This window comes from Phasianus colchicus, chromosome Z, assembly GCF_987193195.1.
Source record: "Phasianus colchicus chromosome Z, bPhaCol1.hap1.1, whole genome shotgun sequence".
Classification (NCBI taxonomy): domain Eukaryota; kingdom Metazoa; phylum Chordata; class Aves; order Galliformes; family Phasianidae; genus Phasianus; species Phasianus colchicus.
In genome coordinates, this window is record NC_143476.1 from 85,676,100 (window position 1) to 85,693,020 (window position 16,921).

Below are 16,921 nucleotides of genomic sequence, written 5' to 3' on the forward strand. Positions count from 1 at the left end.
GCTCTCAATGCAGCTACTCAACAGAGCAAAGTCACTTCAGATATCTACTTGCCTGAACTGATAGTGCAATCTCATGACCAGTCATTTTGCACAACTTTCTTCTTGCCAAACAGCATAGCACAAGTGAAGCACAGGAGCTAAATGGGTTACATTATGTCAAGTCCTATCAAAAGTTATCCATATGTAGATAAATGGGACAATCTTTGCCACTCCTGGAAGGACTCAGCTAATTCTTCAAAAGGAATTCTCAGCTTTATGCACAGTTTTATGCTTAATGCATGAGTCATGAACATAGGTTATTTAATACAGGATACACAGCTTTCAGAATAGATCTGCATCTATCAACTGTGCTTCCTATGTCAAGGTGTGTGGTTTGTCTACAATACAACTGATAGTGTGTATTCAGCATGTCTGTATGTTCCTAACCCAGCTAGCATAGGGAGCACCAAAAGAAATAATGTTTCAGTCATGATTCAAATCCTTATTATGTAAATGCCCCGGGAATTAATCATGAAGTATAGTTGTTCCACAGCATTTAAAATCTGTGCTATAGTGTTCTAATTCATATTACATATGGTAGTTAAATTAAACCGAGTTAAGATATACCTCTGTTTCAACAATAATTTTGGTGGCAGACACATAAACCTGATCTATCAGTTCGGTGTGTGGTCTTCAACTTCTATTATACTTTTACTTTATTTTTGGACAGAATTAATTTTGTATTACTGTGTATCTGAAGTGTTTTGAGATGTGTATTCATTTTATAAAGAATTACAGACTTGATAGTGTACACCTGTGTAAGCTATGGGAAGTACAGCTGCCACTATTAAATAGCATAGGTAGACATGTTACCACTGATGAAAGCCTGAGACACATAGCTACACAGCATCTTCACTGAAGTGCTTTATTGCAATATTACACTGGTTGTGCATGACAGATCAGTCTTTACAGTCTTTTCCATTACTATACAGTACAAATATGGGAAGTAGTTATTTACAAAGAGGTTACCTTATAAACAATGACTATTTCCTATCACACTAGCTAGTATCATGCACACTATCAGCCCTATGACTGAACAGATGAAAAGTTAATTGACTGTTAAACTGTGCCTGTTTTTTCTCTTCTGCCCTCTCTCTCTATGAGAATATAGAATCAGAATTGGAGGTCTACTGCTTGGAAGTTATTCCTGGTTGTATCCCATTTTTTTTTCTTTTAATAAGTAGGGCGATACAACTGGAAACTAGACACTTAGTATTTAGGGCTCATTAGTACCTAATGACTGACACCACTGAAACACCAAGGAATCAGCCATCTCTAATTCCTACAAGTCCGAGCTGGGACTTCTCTCTAGTAAAAGCCCATGAGAGCTACTGAATGGCCCAGCAGGTGTCAGAGATGCTCAGTATTTTGTGAGATCAGATATTTGAATGCAAAGATTCTTGGTGGAAATTTGTTTCCTCTTTTAGAGCTGTGGTACTGGTTCACGATGACATCATTTCAGCAGTGACAAATATAGCTGAGTCTGCTCTTTCCTATGCCATATAAATCCCTTGACCTCAATCAGATCACTGCTGATTTACGCTTGTGTAAATGAAGTCAGAATCAAACCCATGGCATTCACGAATGTAGGCCAGAGTAAGCATTACTCACAGGCAAGAGGCAACTCTTTAGAGGGAGGAAAAAAGATCATTTTCATGTAAATATCCTTAATAATAAGGAACAAGAAATAGAAATAAGAGTATGAATGAAAGGCCATCAAGAACAGCTCTGAGATCAGACTTGCTTCCAACTTTATGATGCTGCATCAGCTGCTCGTAAAGAAGCTTAAGTCCAAAATTTGACCTACCTGAAACTTGTTATATATTGTTTTTCATCAGTGGTCTGTGACCTACCACAGTCCCTAGACTCAGTTTTGAAGATAGCTGAAGATGCTCAGCTGCTTGCAGGATCCGGACTGTGCTATGAAAATGAAAAAATTGTGTCTTTTTTTATTTTTTATTTTTTTTAACTGAGATCCAGGTTTGCCCTCAAATCGTTACACATTTTCTATTTATTTATGCATAAATGGTGGTACGATGGCTTGGAGAATAGCAGCCCTTTGATGAAAGGTAAGCTTGACTAGCCTATGGGAGTTTACTGCTATGCATATAAATGAGGCCATACATACAAATATGCAGAACAGACAAGTGAAAATATACAGCATCTCTTTAAAATGAAATACTTTGATTGCTCCAATCACAAGAAGTTGTAAAACTACCCTGAAGAATTAACAGCCTCAGTACATGCTAACTACATCCATCATAAATTCGTCTTTAGTTTCTGTTATCATATCACTGCCCCTTGGGACCCCCAGTCCTGTCATCATTTGCCCTTTATAATTTATTCAGCTTGTACTTGCCTGAATCCTTTCTACTTATCATTCATCTTTACAGTTGTACATAAAATTAGATTGATCCTCCTATGGCAGACACGTCAGAGAAAAAAAAGTTGTCATTGAATAGCACAAACCAAATGAAGGTCCAGCAAAAGCTTTTGTTGAATAACTTGGAAATTATCCTTTGAGAGCCTAAAAGTGTCAAATAGAAAGATAATACAATACTACCTCCTGCATTTAATTTTGTACGCCATTTTACATGTGTCACCAAACTGCAAACAATTGAGAAGCCTGGTTCTCATTTTGCCTATCTCAAGATAAACTTGGTCAGCCACCACATCTGTGGTGAATAAACCAGTCTTAGCAGAGATAAGAATATGAATCCAACACACTGGTTCTGCCACAATGCTTGCTCTGTATCCTTTTCCTACTGTGCTCTTTGGGCTAGGTGGCAGAGAGTTTACTTTGTATTCCAGAGGCTGCTGTGTAGCAATACAGAAGCCAATCTTTAACTAGTGAAATGGAACTTTAATGTTTACCAAGCAGATAGGACCCAGGTGTTTCATCTCATCTGGTGAACAGAACAGCACTGTCAAACTATAGGAGTTTTTAGTAAATGGAAAGTGCATATGGTTTCCTCTCTCTCTCGTTCCCTCCTCTTTCCAAAGCAAAATCCAAAAATCCTTTTACTGTCTGGTCAGTCAGAAGGAGGAAACAAGAGAAAAAAAAAAAAAAAAGAAAGAAAAAAAGAAGTCCTTTTAACCATGACATTGACACCCACAAATTTTAGAGTACTAGAGAATTTCTACAGAACTGTTTTTCACAAGATTCTTACCTCAAATCTGTTTTTATTCCTTTTCATCTTCATTTTTAACTTCAGAAAACAGACATGTTTCTCCCAGGGGAACAATTAAATGTGTTTTCTTTCAAAATCTAAAGGGCATGGTGAGCAGTCTGTGTGTTCAGCAGGCTACTTTAATCAATGGAACCCATCCAGCCTGCCACTGCTGACCAAATTGCAATTTACATTGGTAGATAAAACTTTTGAAATGGGAAGATGCAGGAATATAATACCAATTTCTGGCATAAAACAGATGCAGAGTAATATGTGGCTTAATGGTTTTCCAATAAGCTTTTGGGGAAAAAAAAAAAAAAAAAAAAAAAAGCCTTGAAACCTTAGAAGTATAGACTAAAATTATGGAAAGTTCTGCTTGACCAGTGAAATTAATGCTAAATGTGCAAGACTTGTGTAGTCCACATGACACTCATGTCTCATTTAAGCCTCATTACAGAGATTTAAGAGAAACTAGATTTGCAAGATCTCCTCCCTCCACCCCTGGTTCTCAGCGGTCTCTCCTCACATACACATAAGAATTTAAACCAGCTAAGACTGAAGAGATGGAGCAAAATTGTTTGGGACCTGAATACAACTTATATTTCAGGCTTTCTGTCTTATGTGCCCACCTGTCATCGTCATCTAACTTAAAGATGTATATTTATTTATTTGCTTAAGAGAAGTGATGATGAATAAGACAGAATGCATTTTTATTGAGATGTTGGAAAAGATAGAATATCAGTACCATTCATAAGAAAACTAACATTATGGACTGAGACATTTATTAAATTCTTAGGTAGTACCTTTCAGGAGGAATAGCTACACTATGAATACCAGGTCTGTTTCGTAACCTGAGTAAGCCCTATGAATTGCTGAGGTTAACATTTTCTTAGCTACTTAATTTCATAGTTATTTTCTGCAAGTATTACATGGAGGTTTTAACATTATGCAAACAGGCAGTGCTTCCAACCAAGTATACATGGACTTTTCACTGGCAGTGCCTGAGAGCCACAATGAAGCAGTGCTGCTGTGCTTATCAAATATGAGCTCAGTTTATTTATGCTATAAATAAAAGTAGATCTTGATAGTGTAATTACATTTCTCAGCATTATCCTCTGCCATTCGCTTCAAAAAGAAAAAGAAAAAAAAAAAAAAAAGAGAAAAAGTTGCCTTCATGATAATTTGTAATCAAAATGACTACACTTAAAACATAATTTTATTTCCCTGATTTCATTTCCTGTGGAGATTCGTGGGGCAAATAGACATTATTATACAAAATTTGCTGGCAGATAATTCTCACATCCTTTCACTGTCATTGTTTAGATCACTCCCCCACCTCCAACCCGTGCTTTCCCCAAAACCAAGGACTGTGTTTCTAATGATGAATTTTATCACTGAGAGATATATCAGCATCAGAAATCCCATGAGTGAATCAACTTTTACTTTCCCTTTCTCCTTTCCTCTCTACCAAATTACTCTTCCTTGCCTAATTTGCTTTTTATGATGTTGGAAATAAATGTGGTTTCCCACTATGAAGGATTAGCACAGATTATGGCGAACAGTGTTAATTATAGGTGGGGAAAGAGAATTGTGCATCTCTCCAATCTGTTCTTGATTTCCCTCGTGCCAGTCTGGCTGGTAATAAGCCTCCTTTAATCTGGCAGTTCCCTTGGTGAAATCAGCACCACGGACAGCAATATTGATTGCTTCTGAGAAACCATCACAGCTGCTCAACCAAATTACCTTTGATATGTGACCTTTAATGTAATTACTGCAACATCAAAGCATTTCTATAAATTATTAAAGAACTAATATACTTCATCATCCAGCTACTCTATTATATGTAAAATAAACAATCACAAGTAAACACTTTAATTTGAGATGTCCGATGCTCACAAAAGTGCTCTTTAAACATACACACACACCCTCCTACATTAACCTTCTATTTTAGGTGATAATTTCAAACTGTCCAAAAGAGACTAATTCATTTAGAGGAAGAGGATTCGACTAATAATTTTATGTTTTACATTCCACTCTAGTTACTTCATGATTCCTTCTTGCCCAAAAACAAAGTGCCATAAAGACTTTATTAATAAACACATACCTGCCTGGAAGTCTTTTGATTATTCCACAAGATGACTTTATGTCCCACATATAACATAAAAATATGTGAAACATATTTCTGTCATCTTACAAAGCACATCCAGAAAGTAATTACTGTAAAATATGTGCATGTAGCCACTCCACTAAAAACACAGTGACACATAGCTAAGAGGCAAGGCGTCTGAATCTGGACACAAATTCCTAATGCCTCACCATTTCCATATATTAGCATTCATGTGCATATTATTAAAAATGACTCAATTCTCTGTTTTAGAATACAAGGAACACGAACAGCAATATTGTAGGAGAAGACAAATATAGAGTTTACTGATGGAGGTGAAAGAAGCCTTCTGATTTAACGGCTGACAGCAGTACTATTTCCCCCTCCCACCCCAGGCTTGTTAATTATTTTTGATACTTTCTGAGTAGTGCTGTCTGTGTCAAAGACACTTGAGGGTCAAGAGAAGGGGTTATATATGTGTCATTTTTGAACTCATGTGAACGAAGACTTAGACCCTTGACCTTTATGAATGTTTTTTATTTTATGATGATGAACTATTCTTGATATTGTTGATGCATATAATCCAGCACAGTCAGGTAAGTCATAAATAATTCTTAGCTACTCACATAGGAATCATTAAACAGTATCCAGGCATAATAGTTTACCAAGAGAGAAGGCTGGTTTCTTTAAATAAACTACAGTGACATCATTCAGAGGATGAGTTCAGAAACTTGGCAGAAGACTGTATGCAGAGGGTTTGCTGGTGAAAAAACAGTGTTTATCCTCAGACAAGCAGAACAAGAAGTGAAAGGGACAGAAGAAGTCAGTGCTCAGAACTGTCAAAATCCAGGTTGCAGTTGCAGAAGGTTCATTGTTCTCAGTTTAATCAGATACAGATGTGTCATTTCAAAGTATAAAAACAAATCAAAAAAAGCGTTCTGAAATCAGCGTGGTCAGTATGCATGGGATAGAAGTGACATAAACCAACGAACAAATGTTTTATCTGTATTGTAGAATCAAACAATATTATCTGTGAAATACATCTTTATGCCAGTTCAACTGGTGGAATTTTGTCACTGTCCAAAGACATAATTTTTATTATAAGAGTTTTGTGATTTGGAATCCCTAAAATGCAAGCCAGGATTCAGAAATACACACATGTAAGGAAGTCTATTTGTAACAAAGTTACCTCTAGTTTTAATAAACATTTCAAGCTTATTTTAGAAAATTCCAGGTAAAATACCTTAAACATCCCAATTCAACATATTTATTTTTAATTTTATGTACTTACAGATCTTAATTCTTGAATGATAAAACATTAAATATAAGAAGCAAAAAAAAAAAAAAGAAAACGAAAAAAAAAAAAGGATAAATATTAATATCAACACATCAACATTAAAAATAAGAATAAATCTAAACATTAGCACCCAATGTTAACTTTCATTCTGTGGTTAACGGGTTTCTAGAAGAAATATTTCTGAGGGAGTTGTCAGCTGACAGAAATGTATTTTTAGGGAATGAAGTGTGTATGTATTTACATAAGGTATGGCCTTTAAAGCAAAGATAGACTTAGATGAGCAAGTGTGTGGGCATCTCTGCAATGGCAAGGTGGTAAAGAAATAGGTAAATTGACTCAGGATGATGGAAACTAGCAGAGCAGAATCAACACTTTCTTCAGAAACAGAGCAACTGGTTTATCTTAGGTTTTTTGAAGAGGTAGGTTACAGGTACACAGGACTCATTTGCAATATATAAAGTAATAAAACTTTGGATCAATTTCCCCTTGATTTTGGCAAAAACTGAGACCTTCAAGATTTCAGTGTTAACTACTTGATCACTGACTTTAGGATCAAATCAGACTTGTTCTGGTTTGCAGTAGTGTACAGGAATCCTTTACTCAGCTGTTTCCAATTTGTATACCACATCTGAATTTAAATAATCTCTCTCCCTTCTCTTGGTTTCTGCTAAACTGGAAACCCTTCCCAGCAGAGCAGGTCTTCCCCACGTAATAGTGATTCTATTTTTAGTTCTGGTTGTGTTGTCTGAACCTTAGATCTTGCTCATGTGAATAATTTTCCTCATTATCTTGTGCTCATCTCCTCTCTCTCTTTCTCTTGTCTCACCGCCTTTCCAATCTGCTACAGCTGTTTGAATACTAAAGCAACTGAGTCGAACCACTTTGTCATCAAGAATATGTTTTCTTTCTGTGATAACTCAATAATGTTATCTGTCTCTTGATTTTTCAGTACCACACCTTGCTTCAGAGAAGGAAAACAGTAAGAGTTAACACCTTGTGAGCAGCTCTAATACTTCACTATAACAGTCATAAGCTTCAAGCCTTTCCTCATCTGAGTAAATCTGGTAGAATCTAATCCACAACAAGTTTATTATTGCTTTGCTCTTATCCTTTTGCCAGGAAAAGTCTTTTCTTTTTGCATGGATATGATTTGAGTGGGTTGGTGATATCTTGATTTTATTAGCACAGTGCAAATAGTGAAACATTCAAGCAACCAGAGACATTATGCTTCCAAACTCAAGATGGGAATTCCATATGTAATCAATTCTAGATTTTTAGAAAAATTAAAAAAAAAAAAAAAAAAAAAAAACCTATTAGAAAAAAAGTCAATATGAACTCACCCCTGGCAGTGTCTTCTGTTCATGCAATGCACTCTGGGCCTTTAGAGCAGACTCCCTTTCGCAGTATGTTAGGAAGGCACAGCCTGTAAGCAATAACAGCAAAGAAACCACCTCAATAAAAGTAGTGCTTCAGAAAAGATTTGTTTAAAATGATATGTGAAATAAACCACTTTCCTATCATCACCCATTTCAGTAAATTAATAATTAAATCTCTCTTTAGTAAGTCAATAGTGAAGAGTCTAGAAATTAAGCAGTCAACAATTCCACTTGGCCCTTGCAAAAAGCAAGTGACAGAAAAGATATAAATGTTTATTTCTGTTTGACTACATACTAAGTATCAGATACAAAGACATGTGCAGGATCTGGGATCCTCAGAACACACAAATTACAACAAGGTGAGTCATGAGATCCTACTCCAGCTCCAGTGTCAGCTCTGGGAACAAGTTTACCTTACCTTACAATTATACCATGCTGAAGGTCTCATGCATTTCTCTGTAGCAAGTACTTAAGGTAAGGGGTATAAAAGGACTATGGACTTCCTACTGCAGAGAAGTATGACTATTCTTTAGCCTGACTTGAATCCTGAAGCAGTGTCCCAGTTTGTATTAACACCAGAAAGTCACCTCCCTGCAGATGCTGCTGCAAGGGTTCATTGTCTTTCTGTGCATGTATGGAAGACAATCATAGCAAAGCTCAAACAAGCAAAAAGATCACTGCTTTACAGATCAGCAGAACTTCAGAGATATTCTAATGTATCACATATGTTTGCTTCTTCCAGGAAGCTGTCTTAACTGCAAACGATAAATCCCTATCAGAGAACGGCAGAGTAAAAACCCTACCACACCTTCTCCCTCCACATCTATTCTCCTCTTCTCATACAACTGGTGAATTTTACAGTATTTTCTATCAGTTGTGCATGTATCTGCTGTGATCAGATTATTCCTTCTTACTGCAGTATTCTGAAAACCTGCCAGTTCCTGCAGCAGAAGAAGTGTTTGTTATGCAGAGAATGTTTTCTTTGAAATTACAACACAATACCTGTAACTGTATCATCTCTCTGATGTGCAGTTAAGAAATCTTTCAAGGTTTAGGCAGCATGTCCAAACTGTAGGCATCTTCCAAGAGGAACACAATACACATGGACTGTCAAGGAAACCACATTTTTACCCACTTGTCTTCTTCCCATGCATACGAAAAATATGGAATATGTGACGTAACAGTAGACTATGGACTCCTTTCAATTCTGACCCCTGCTATAATATTTTGCCCATAAAACAGACACAGTTTTATACAAATTTCTTGGATAACATTATGTTACCGAAGAACAATGAACTTGTCTTCTTTTCAGCGATTTTAATAAATTAGTATGCACAAGGGAATAGGGAGAATGTAAAAAATTTCTTAAAGATTACTTTGTGGCAGTCAGCCTACTCTTCTCAAAATGAAACCACAAACTTTTTAATTTTTCAATTTAACATTGGACAAAATAGTTTTTCCCCTTCTTCTTACTCCATATTACTTTTTGAAGGTCTTGTTCCTTTCAGAATATTCAAGCCAATCACATTTATTATGTCTCAATAATTGATATTCTCAGAAAGAGAAACTGACAGTCAAGGAAGGAGACTGAATAAACAGCAAAAGTTTCCATCCTCTAATTAGAATTATTTGGATTCATTCCCCTTTAACTTTAAATGGATGAGTTTTCAGTCTGCATTTGCCATGAAAGGGAAAGAAAATGTGGTAGAGACAGTTTACAGCTAGTGGAGGTAATAGATTGAAAAGGATCCTTAAAAGTCACCCATAGCTTGATAATCAAATGGGAAACTATGCTTAAATTTAATTTCAGTGCTAAATCACAGGCTGAGTGCTCTCTGTTGACTAGACACAATAAGAACGTCTCCCTTTAGTAGCAGACGTGGAGCAGCTGATACAGTCTAATTAGGCACATCATAGTGCACTGTTATAGAGATAAACTATGCAGTGTAAAGCTCCCATAATGATAGCTATATTTTTCTCCTTATTGTGATGGCCGTGAAGACAGTTCAGGATAACAGTGCTGTGACTTTAATTCAGATGGAATAGAAAGAAGACTTTCTCCCTGAAGGGGTGAGGTTTCCTTCCAAGATTTACATATGGTGTGCATGGGGTCAAGTTCTCATCAGAGATCAACCTCCAGGAAGTCCTCTCCAATTATGTTTGAGCAAGTGACAGAAGTATCAAACTCACAACCACCAGAGACTTCCCAAACAAAGTACTCAGGATAGCAGGACTTTGACACTGAGAAAGGGGAGGTGCTGGAACAGGTTGTCCACAGAAGTTGTGGATGCTCTGTCCCTGGAAGTGTTCAAGGCCAGTTTGGATGTGACCCTGCACAACTTTATCTAGTGGCTGGCAACCCTGCCTGCAGCAGTGGGCTGGAACTTGATGATCCTTGATGTCCCTTCCAAACAAAGCCATCCTTTGATTCTATAAAAAAATCTGGTAAAAGATTTTAATATGATCAGACAAAAGAAAACAAACAAACAGCAACAATAACAAACCAATAACAGCCTCTCCCACCTGAAAGAAAGGGAGAGGAGAGGAGAGGAGAGGAGAGGAGAGGAGAGGAGAGGAGAGGAGAGGAGAGGAGAGGAGAGGAGAGGAGAGGAGAGGAGAGGAGAGGAGAGGAGAGGAGAGGAGAGGAGAGGAGAGGAGAGGAGAGGAGAGGAGAGGAGAGGAGAGGAGAGGAGAGGAGAGGAGAGGAGAGGAGAGGAGAGGAGAGGAGAGGAGAGGAGAGGAGAGGAGAGGAGAGGAGAGGAGAGGAGAGGAGAGGAGAGGAGAGGAGAGGAGAGGAGAGGAGAGGAGAGGAGAGGAGAGGAGAGGAGAGAAGAGAAGAGAAGAGAAGAGAAGAGAAGAGAAGAGAAGAGAAGAGAAGAGAAGAGAAGAGAAGAGAAGAGAAGAGAAGAGAAGAAAAGAAAAGAAAAGAAAAGAAAAGAAAAGAAAAGAAAAGAAAAGAAAAGAAAAGAAAAGAAAAGAAAAGAAAAGAAAAGAAAAGAAAAGAAAAGAAAAGAAAAGAAAAGAAAAGAAAAGAAAAGAAAAGAAAAAGAAAAGAAAAAGAAAAGAAAAGAAACAACATACCTATCTTCTGGAGTAAACAGTTTCTGAAGCTATCTTTACCTTGCCCTTTACAAACATATTATGCACATTTACTACACACTATAACATTCTTGCTGGTTAAAAAGTCCTTTTATTTAGGACTTACCCAAAGTAAATCCTAATTGCTTAGTAATAGTGAGAAGTGTCATCCTAGAAATCGTGAGTTGGAGTGAAGTACAGGTTAATCTTTACAACAGACCTCAAAAGTGAACTTAAGAAGGCCAATTCATGTTAGATAATTTTCAATGCAATGCTGCAAGAATTTTCATGTTTCATATTTTAGGAAGACAAGAAGATTTCTTGCCACTCTCACTGTCTAAACATCAAAATACTTGATCTATCCCTGATATTGCTATCCTTAATGCACATCAGATTGTAGCACATCTTTTACATGCTGTTTTTCCTAGGCTAGTCCTTTCAATGCACGTACATATAGGGTTTCACAGTGAAAGTCAAATTGTTGAAGTTGTTTTTTCATGTTTATTTCCATATAGGGAAAAAAAAAAAAAAAAAAAAATCATCAGAGCAATTTTGATTGTGTACAGAAACACTTATTTCACACACACACACACACACACAAAGAAAAAAAAGAACTCTTAACTAACTGCATTTAGCAGCTCATTTGCCATCAGCTATCTGGGCTGGATGTGAATCTGATTTCTCAATGAAAGACTTTGCGTTCCATTTCAAATCTTTGCACCATCCAGCCCTGTGAAAGTGCTTGGTATTGTGAACATTTAAGAATACACCTCTTAAGGGAAAATAGGGTGAAGGTTATGTGTTATTCCAGTCACCTACTTGTATGGATGATAATAACTGAGCAAGTGTAGTGTTTTAGAATTATATATCTCAATTTGAGCAAAAATTCCAATTGACGAGTTATCAATAATGATGGACTTGCTCCTAGGTTTTTCTAATTTTAATTCTATTTCTCTCAAACATACCAAATTATCCAGACATATGTCAATCAGCTGAAAGATTTTTTTGTTTGTATTGTGTCTTTCCAGCTGTTCATTTGCTAGCAGTGGACAGCTTTTTGGGCAAGTATATAAACATCTGGAAACTCCCAGCTGGCAATTAACTCTCAACCTATTGAACTGCACTCTCCTGGAAACATAAGGATGTATCAAGTGTTCTCCTGGGAAACAGGGTTGTTAAAGGGAACGGGAGAAACAAAAACAGGAGCTCAAAATGAAAATAAATAAATAAATAAAAACTCTAGCTTAATTTTACCTCCAGGGAATTCAATAACATAAATAATAATTGCATGGAATACAGATGGATAATGATCACACAGCAACTTCAGCCCCACAGTAAGTCTTCTGAAGATTCTGCTCAAGCCTGGGAGGCAAAACAGTCAGGGGATGCATTCTGAGCTCAACAGCCTAAATCTGGAAATCAAAAATTGTTTCACCCTACCAGTACTCAGTTCATCCTGGGACAAACTAAAGTACATTGTTTTCACTTGACTTCTTAGTACTTATCACTTCAATTAATTGGTTGGCCCTCTGTTGCTTTAAACCAGATAAATAATTCTAATAAAGTAAGAAGCACTGCTCACCTAACATAGATTCAGCTATTTAAAACAAGTAGTTCTAAAGTTTACCATTAATAAGAAATTTATTCTACTTTACATTCAAGAAGAATAAACCTCTGGAGAGGACAATCCTTTGCACTGATTGCAAGGCACCAGAACAACCTCATAAGGCACAGACTTTTAGCTTCAACATTGCATGTTCATAGCAACAAAACCCACCTACAACCTCTACCCTCCCAGTTACCCCAATTATATGCATTATCCGTACCTTAATTAATTCTTGTTATGTATAATGGGAGATGATGATACATACTGAGGATCTATTAATAACTGTCATTAAGTTTCCCTCTTCCTCCCTGCTTTTTTTTTTTGCTTTACTTTGGCAGACAGCCACAGGTATCTTGGCAAATTGTTTAGGCCAAAGAATCAAGCACTTAGTGACTTATGACCCTCTCTTTGCCTGTTTTGATGATATTTTATTATATCATTAGAATTATATAACATCAAACAAAACTTATCTGTAACTTCTCCGTACATCTAGATCCAGAAGAATTTTCTAAGTGCTAGACTATGACCATAACCACTTTCAAGTATTTGCTGTATGTCTGAAGTCAGTAAAGTCCCACCCAAATCCACTGATAAAAGACACGTCAGCAGGATTTGGAACCAGTCCTTAATCTTTCTGAACGTAACATGGGTTTACTCTTTGGTATTATGAGGACAAATTTAAAAAAAATTAGATACTTTGAGAGTTTTGGATGGAAGCCTAAAGCTAAGGTGGATTCTGAGCACAGGGGTGTAAACCCAGTGAAAGTGAGAACTTGAATATATCTTATTAGAACAATGCAATTACACCAGCAAAAAATTAGGTGCATGATTTGACACATAATCTAGAGCATCTCTCAAACAAGCTTTTGGCTCAGACCAGGACCTCAGCTAAATCAATCTAGAACTCTTAGGACAGACTTTGAGATGGCTGGCTCAAGCAATCTAAGCTAGTGTTTGAATCACAAATATTATGATTGTATTCAGTCAGCCAGTTACTACAGATCACCTGACAGATGATTACTTCTGAAAACTACAGACCTGCATCTGATACCTGCAAGAGTAAGTAAAATGAGAGACCTTGTCCAAGACAATTATGTTCATGATATCAGTTAAAATGATATTAATTGACAGTAAGATAAATTTTCTAAACCTGCCTTTCCATTTTGTTTTGTTAGGCTCCTGTATAGCACCTGAACTGGTAAATTAAATACCACTGTGTTAACAGCTACACAAGTACAATAACAAATAATAATAATAATAACAATAATAATAATAATAAAATAATAATAATAATAATAATGAATTCATACAGTATTTACTTACTGTGCAACTCTTGTTCTCTATCACCTTCAATGCACCTAATTCCTCAGACTCTAAGGCAGAGAAGCCAAGAGCCTATCTCCAGTAATCCACTATCAACATTAAGAACTTCAATTGCAATTCAAGAGCAACAACCCAGGATTTTGTGCTAGTGCTTTTCTACCTCTGCATCTTAATTATGCTTAAGATATTTAGATCTAGATGTGTACAAGAAATCTGTGGTGGACCAGGGATCTGTCCCCTATCTTCCAAGCCCAAGGGTTTCATCAAAGAGGGTTCTTTCTCTGAAAACAAACAGTGCCTTTCTTCAAGAGTCAAAGATCTGAAAGAAAGATTGTAACACTTAAGAAAACTCTTGCTTCAAAATCAACATCTCAGATTACGTCTCCCAGCTAAGATTTCAAAGTGAAAAAGAAATCTTTTTCCTCTATCCCAGCCCTACATGTCTGGTTTTAAAACAGTTCTCATTTGCTCTGTCTACATAGAACTGCCCAAGGTTTAATCACTTAAGGGTTTAGGAGATTGAGCTGAATTTTCTTGAGGGGGACACAATCAATAAAGACTTTTGGAACTAGAAATGTTTTATCTGATTTCTTCCTCTGTTTCTCTCAGTGATTAACTACCTTCTGATGAAAGTTAACATCTTTGCTGGTAAAGAATATTCACTTGGCTAGAACTTTCTTTTTCTCTCTTGCTGCACAAGCACTGAACACTAGAAAAAGATAGGAATAAAAAATATTCCCAGATATCAGCTTCCCTGCCAATTATATTGCAATGCAGATTAACATCTGAAATGCCCTTCTACTTGGAATACTAATTCACTTTTTAATCATATGTTATATTCCATTAATTATTATGATGCTGCCATTTTCCTACTTTAGGTAATTTGATAGGGGTCTGTATACAGATCACACAAAATGCACACCCATGAACCAATATTAAAAATAAACAAACCAAGTCCAAATCTGGAAATGCAGAAGTTAACCACATTTATAGAATGTTAGCATACTTTAAATGGATTTATACTTCAAAATGAGAGATGGATATGCACAATTCAAATCAGAGTCTTTCCTCAGACTAAACAGTGCTTAATTACATTTAGCAACGAACAATCATACAGCAGAGAGGCTTGAATAACTGCTAGTATGCATAAACACTAAAAAAATACAGGTAGTCTCCATCATGATCTTTAAGAACAAATTTTCTTAAGGAGAAAACAAATTTAAAAAGTTTATCATAGGAAGTTTCAATGAAACATGACCATGAATAATTTCTTAGGCCCATGTAACAATTTCTAATTACAATCTAGAGATAGAAACTTATTCCAGGGCAGTTAGTAGACCAAACTTTAAAGCAAATTAGGCAAGTGGATCTTGAACATCTACACACCAGAACAGTGCCTTTTCACTGGTAGACTCTTGAAGATGCATCTCCATTTCTTTCTAGGTAACTTCAAAGGTATCCTACCTTCATCCTGCAGTGAAACTTTTTTTTTTTTTTTTTTTTTTTTTTTTCTCTCCTAGGATAAAGGAATATTTTCTGGTTCTGATCCACACAAAGTAAGTTTCAAATAGAGCCTTGAGAGTTCTTCACAGGTTGCACTGAACCATCCTCTGCTGACTAGTGTAATCAAGACAAGAGATGGAATGAACCATTGATTTGACATAGCATATACCAAATTCTATTTGCCCATTCCTGCCAGTATTCACTGCTCAAGTGTCTGCAAGTCTAGCCCATATGGAACATTTTACTTTCCAGAACATATAATGTCTAATATTCATATATACAGCAAGTCACTAACAGACTACCCTTCAGAGAAAGAGGAATGTAAATTACTGGTTAAGGGAGTTGTCTTTTAAAAAGACTTCAGGTGTACCCCATAAGGCCTGGAAATATCTGATGTCATTAAATATAACAGACAGCATATTTTTAAGATGACCAGTCTCACTTCAGCTACTTTTACTTGCTATTTGTTGCCTAATAACTGTGCACTCCATGTTGTAAGAAGGAGGCATGTACTCTGGCCTTCCTCATCAAGAAATTGGTATGCTTTTCATTTTAAAGCATAAGAAGGCCAATTTCAAAGCAAAACTCAAGATCGCATGCCTGTCTAGACCAAGTAACAGTGTTTCTGGTATTTCAGGACTCAGTTAATGACAAAACATTCATAGCAGCTCTAGAGGAGCTAGATGCGGATAAGTATGTCTCAGTTTCTATTCAGTATGAGAACATCATGTTTAAGTTAAAATCTTGGTCTCCTCTAACCTTCACTAACTTCAGCCTACTTACCTCTTCAAATTAAACGCTAACATGATTGTGTTATTTATAGATGGTCTCAGATAAAATGTTAATAAAGCAGTTTAATATGATTTTTTTTCAAGATTTTGTTTCCAATTTAGTGATAAAAAAGGAATTTTGTACCTTTTTGTGTGTGTGTGTGTGTGTGTGTGATTCACCTGTGAACGTTATAAATATCTTAATCCCATTGCTGAAATGCTGCCAGTTAGACAGTTATGAGTTAAATCTCCTAAGAATGTTTGCATTAATTAGATGCTATATCTGCTGTTCTGGGTCCTGCCTTTTGAGTTCTTTCTATTGTTAGTAGTATTTGAATAACTCAGTGGATTTTATGAAAGACTTACATGCTTCAGAAACTCTTCCCTTTTTCTTTAGTGGACTCACTTCTTTTGGATAAAGTTATCCCAAAATTCTTAAATAATCTCTGCATGTTATGTTAAACAGTATTCACCCCGAATGCCCCAAATCTCAGTAAAATAAGACTAAAGAAACACCACCTCTAAGTCAGACTGTTCTGCCACTTCCTCTAGTCCTTTGTCCTTCTACATCCACATAGGGCTATATTTTATTTGCTTACATATTTAAATTTCTCATTTCCTATCACAAATGTGAGGAAGATAAGTTCCTTGAAAA

General features: G+C 36.3%; 1 protein-coding gene across 12 annotated transcripts in view; it reads right to left on the reverse strand.

The window, feature by feature from the left end:
• Positions 1-16,921, reverse strand: part of CELF4 (CUGBP Elav-like family member 4) — a 716,519-nt gene that overhangs the window by 611,255 nt on the left and 88,343 nt on the right. For all 12 annotated transcript variants that reach the window (XM_090131195.1, XM_031602613.2, XM_031602625.2 and 9 more), the window contains exon 2: positions 7,951-8,033. In XM_090131195.1, coding sequence (XP_089987321.1) covers positions 7,951-8,033 — 83 coding nt within the window. The remainder of the gene's footprint in view (positions 1-7,950; positions 8,034-16,921) is intronic.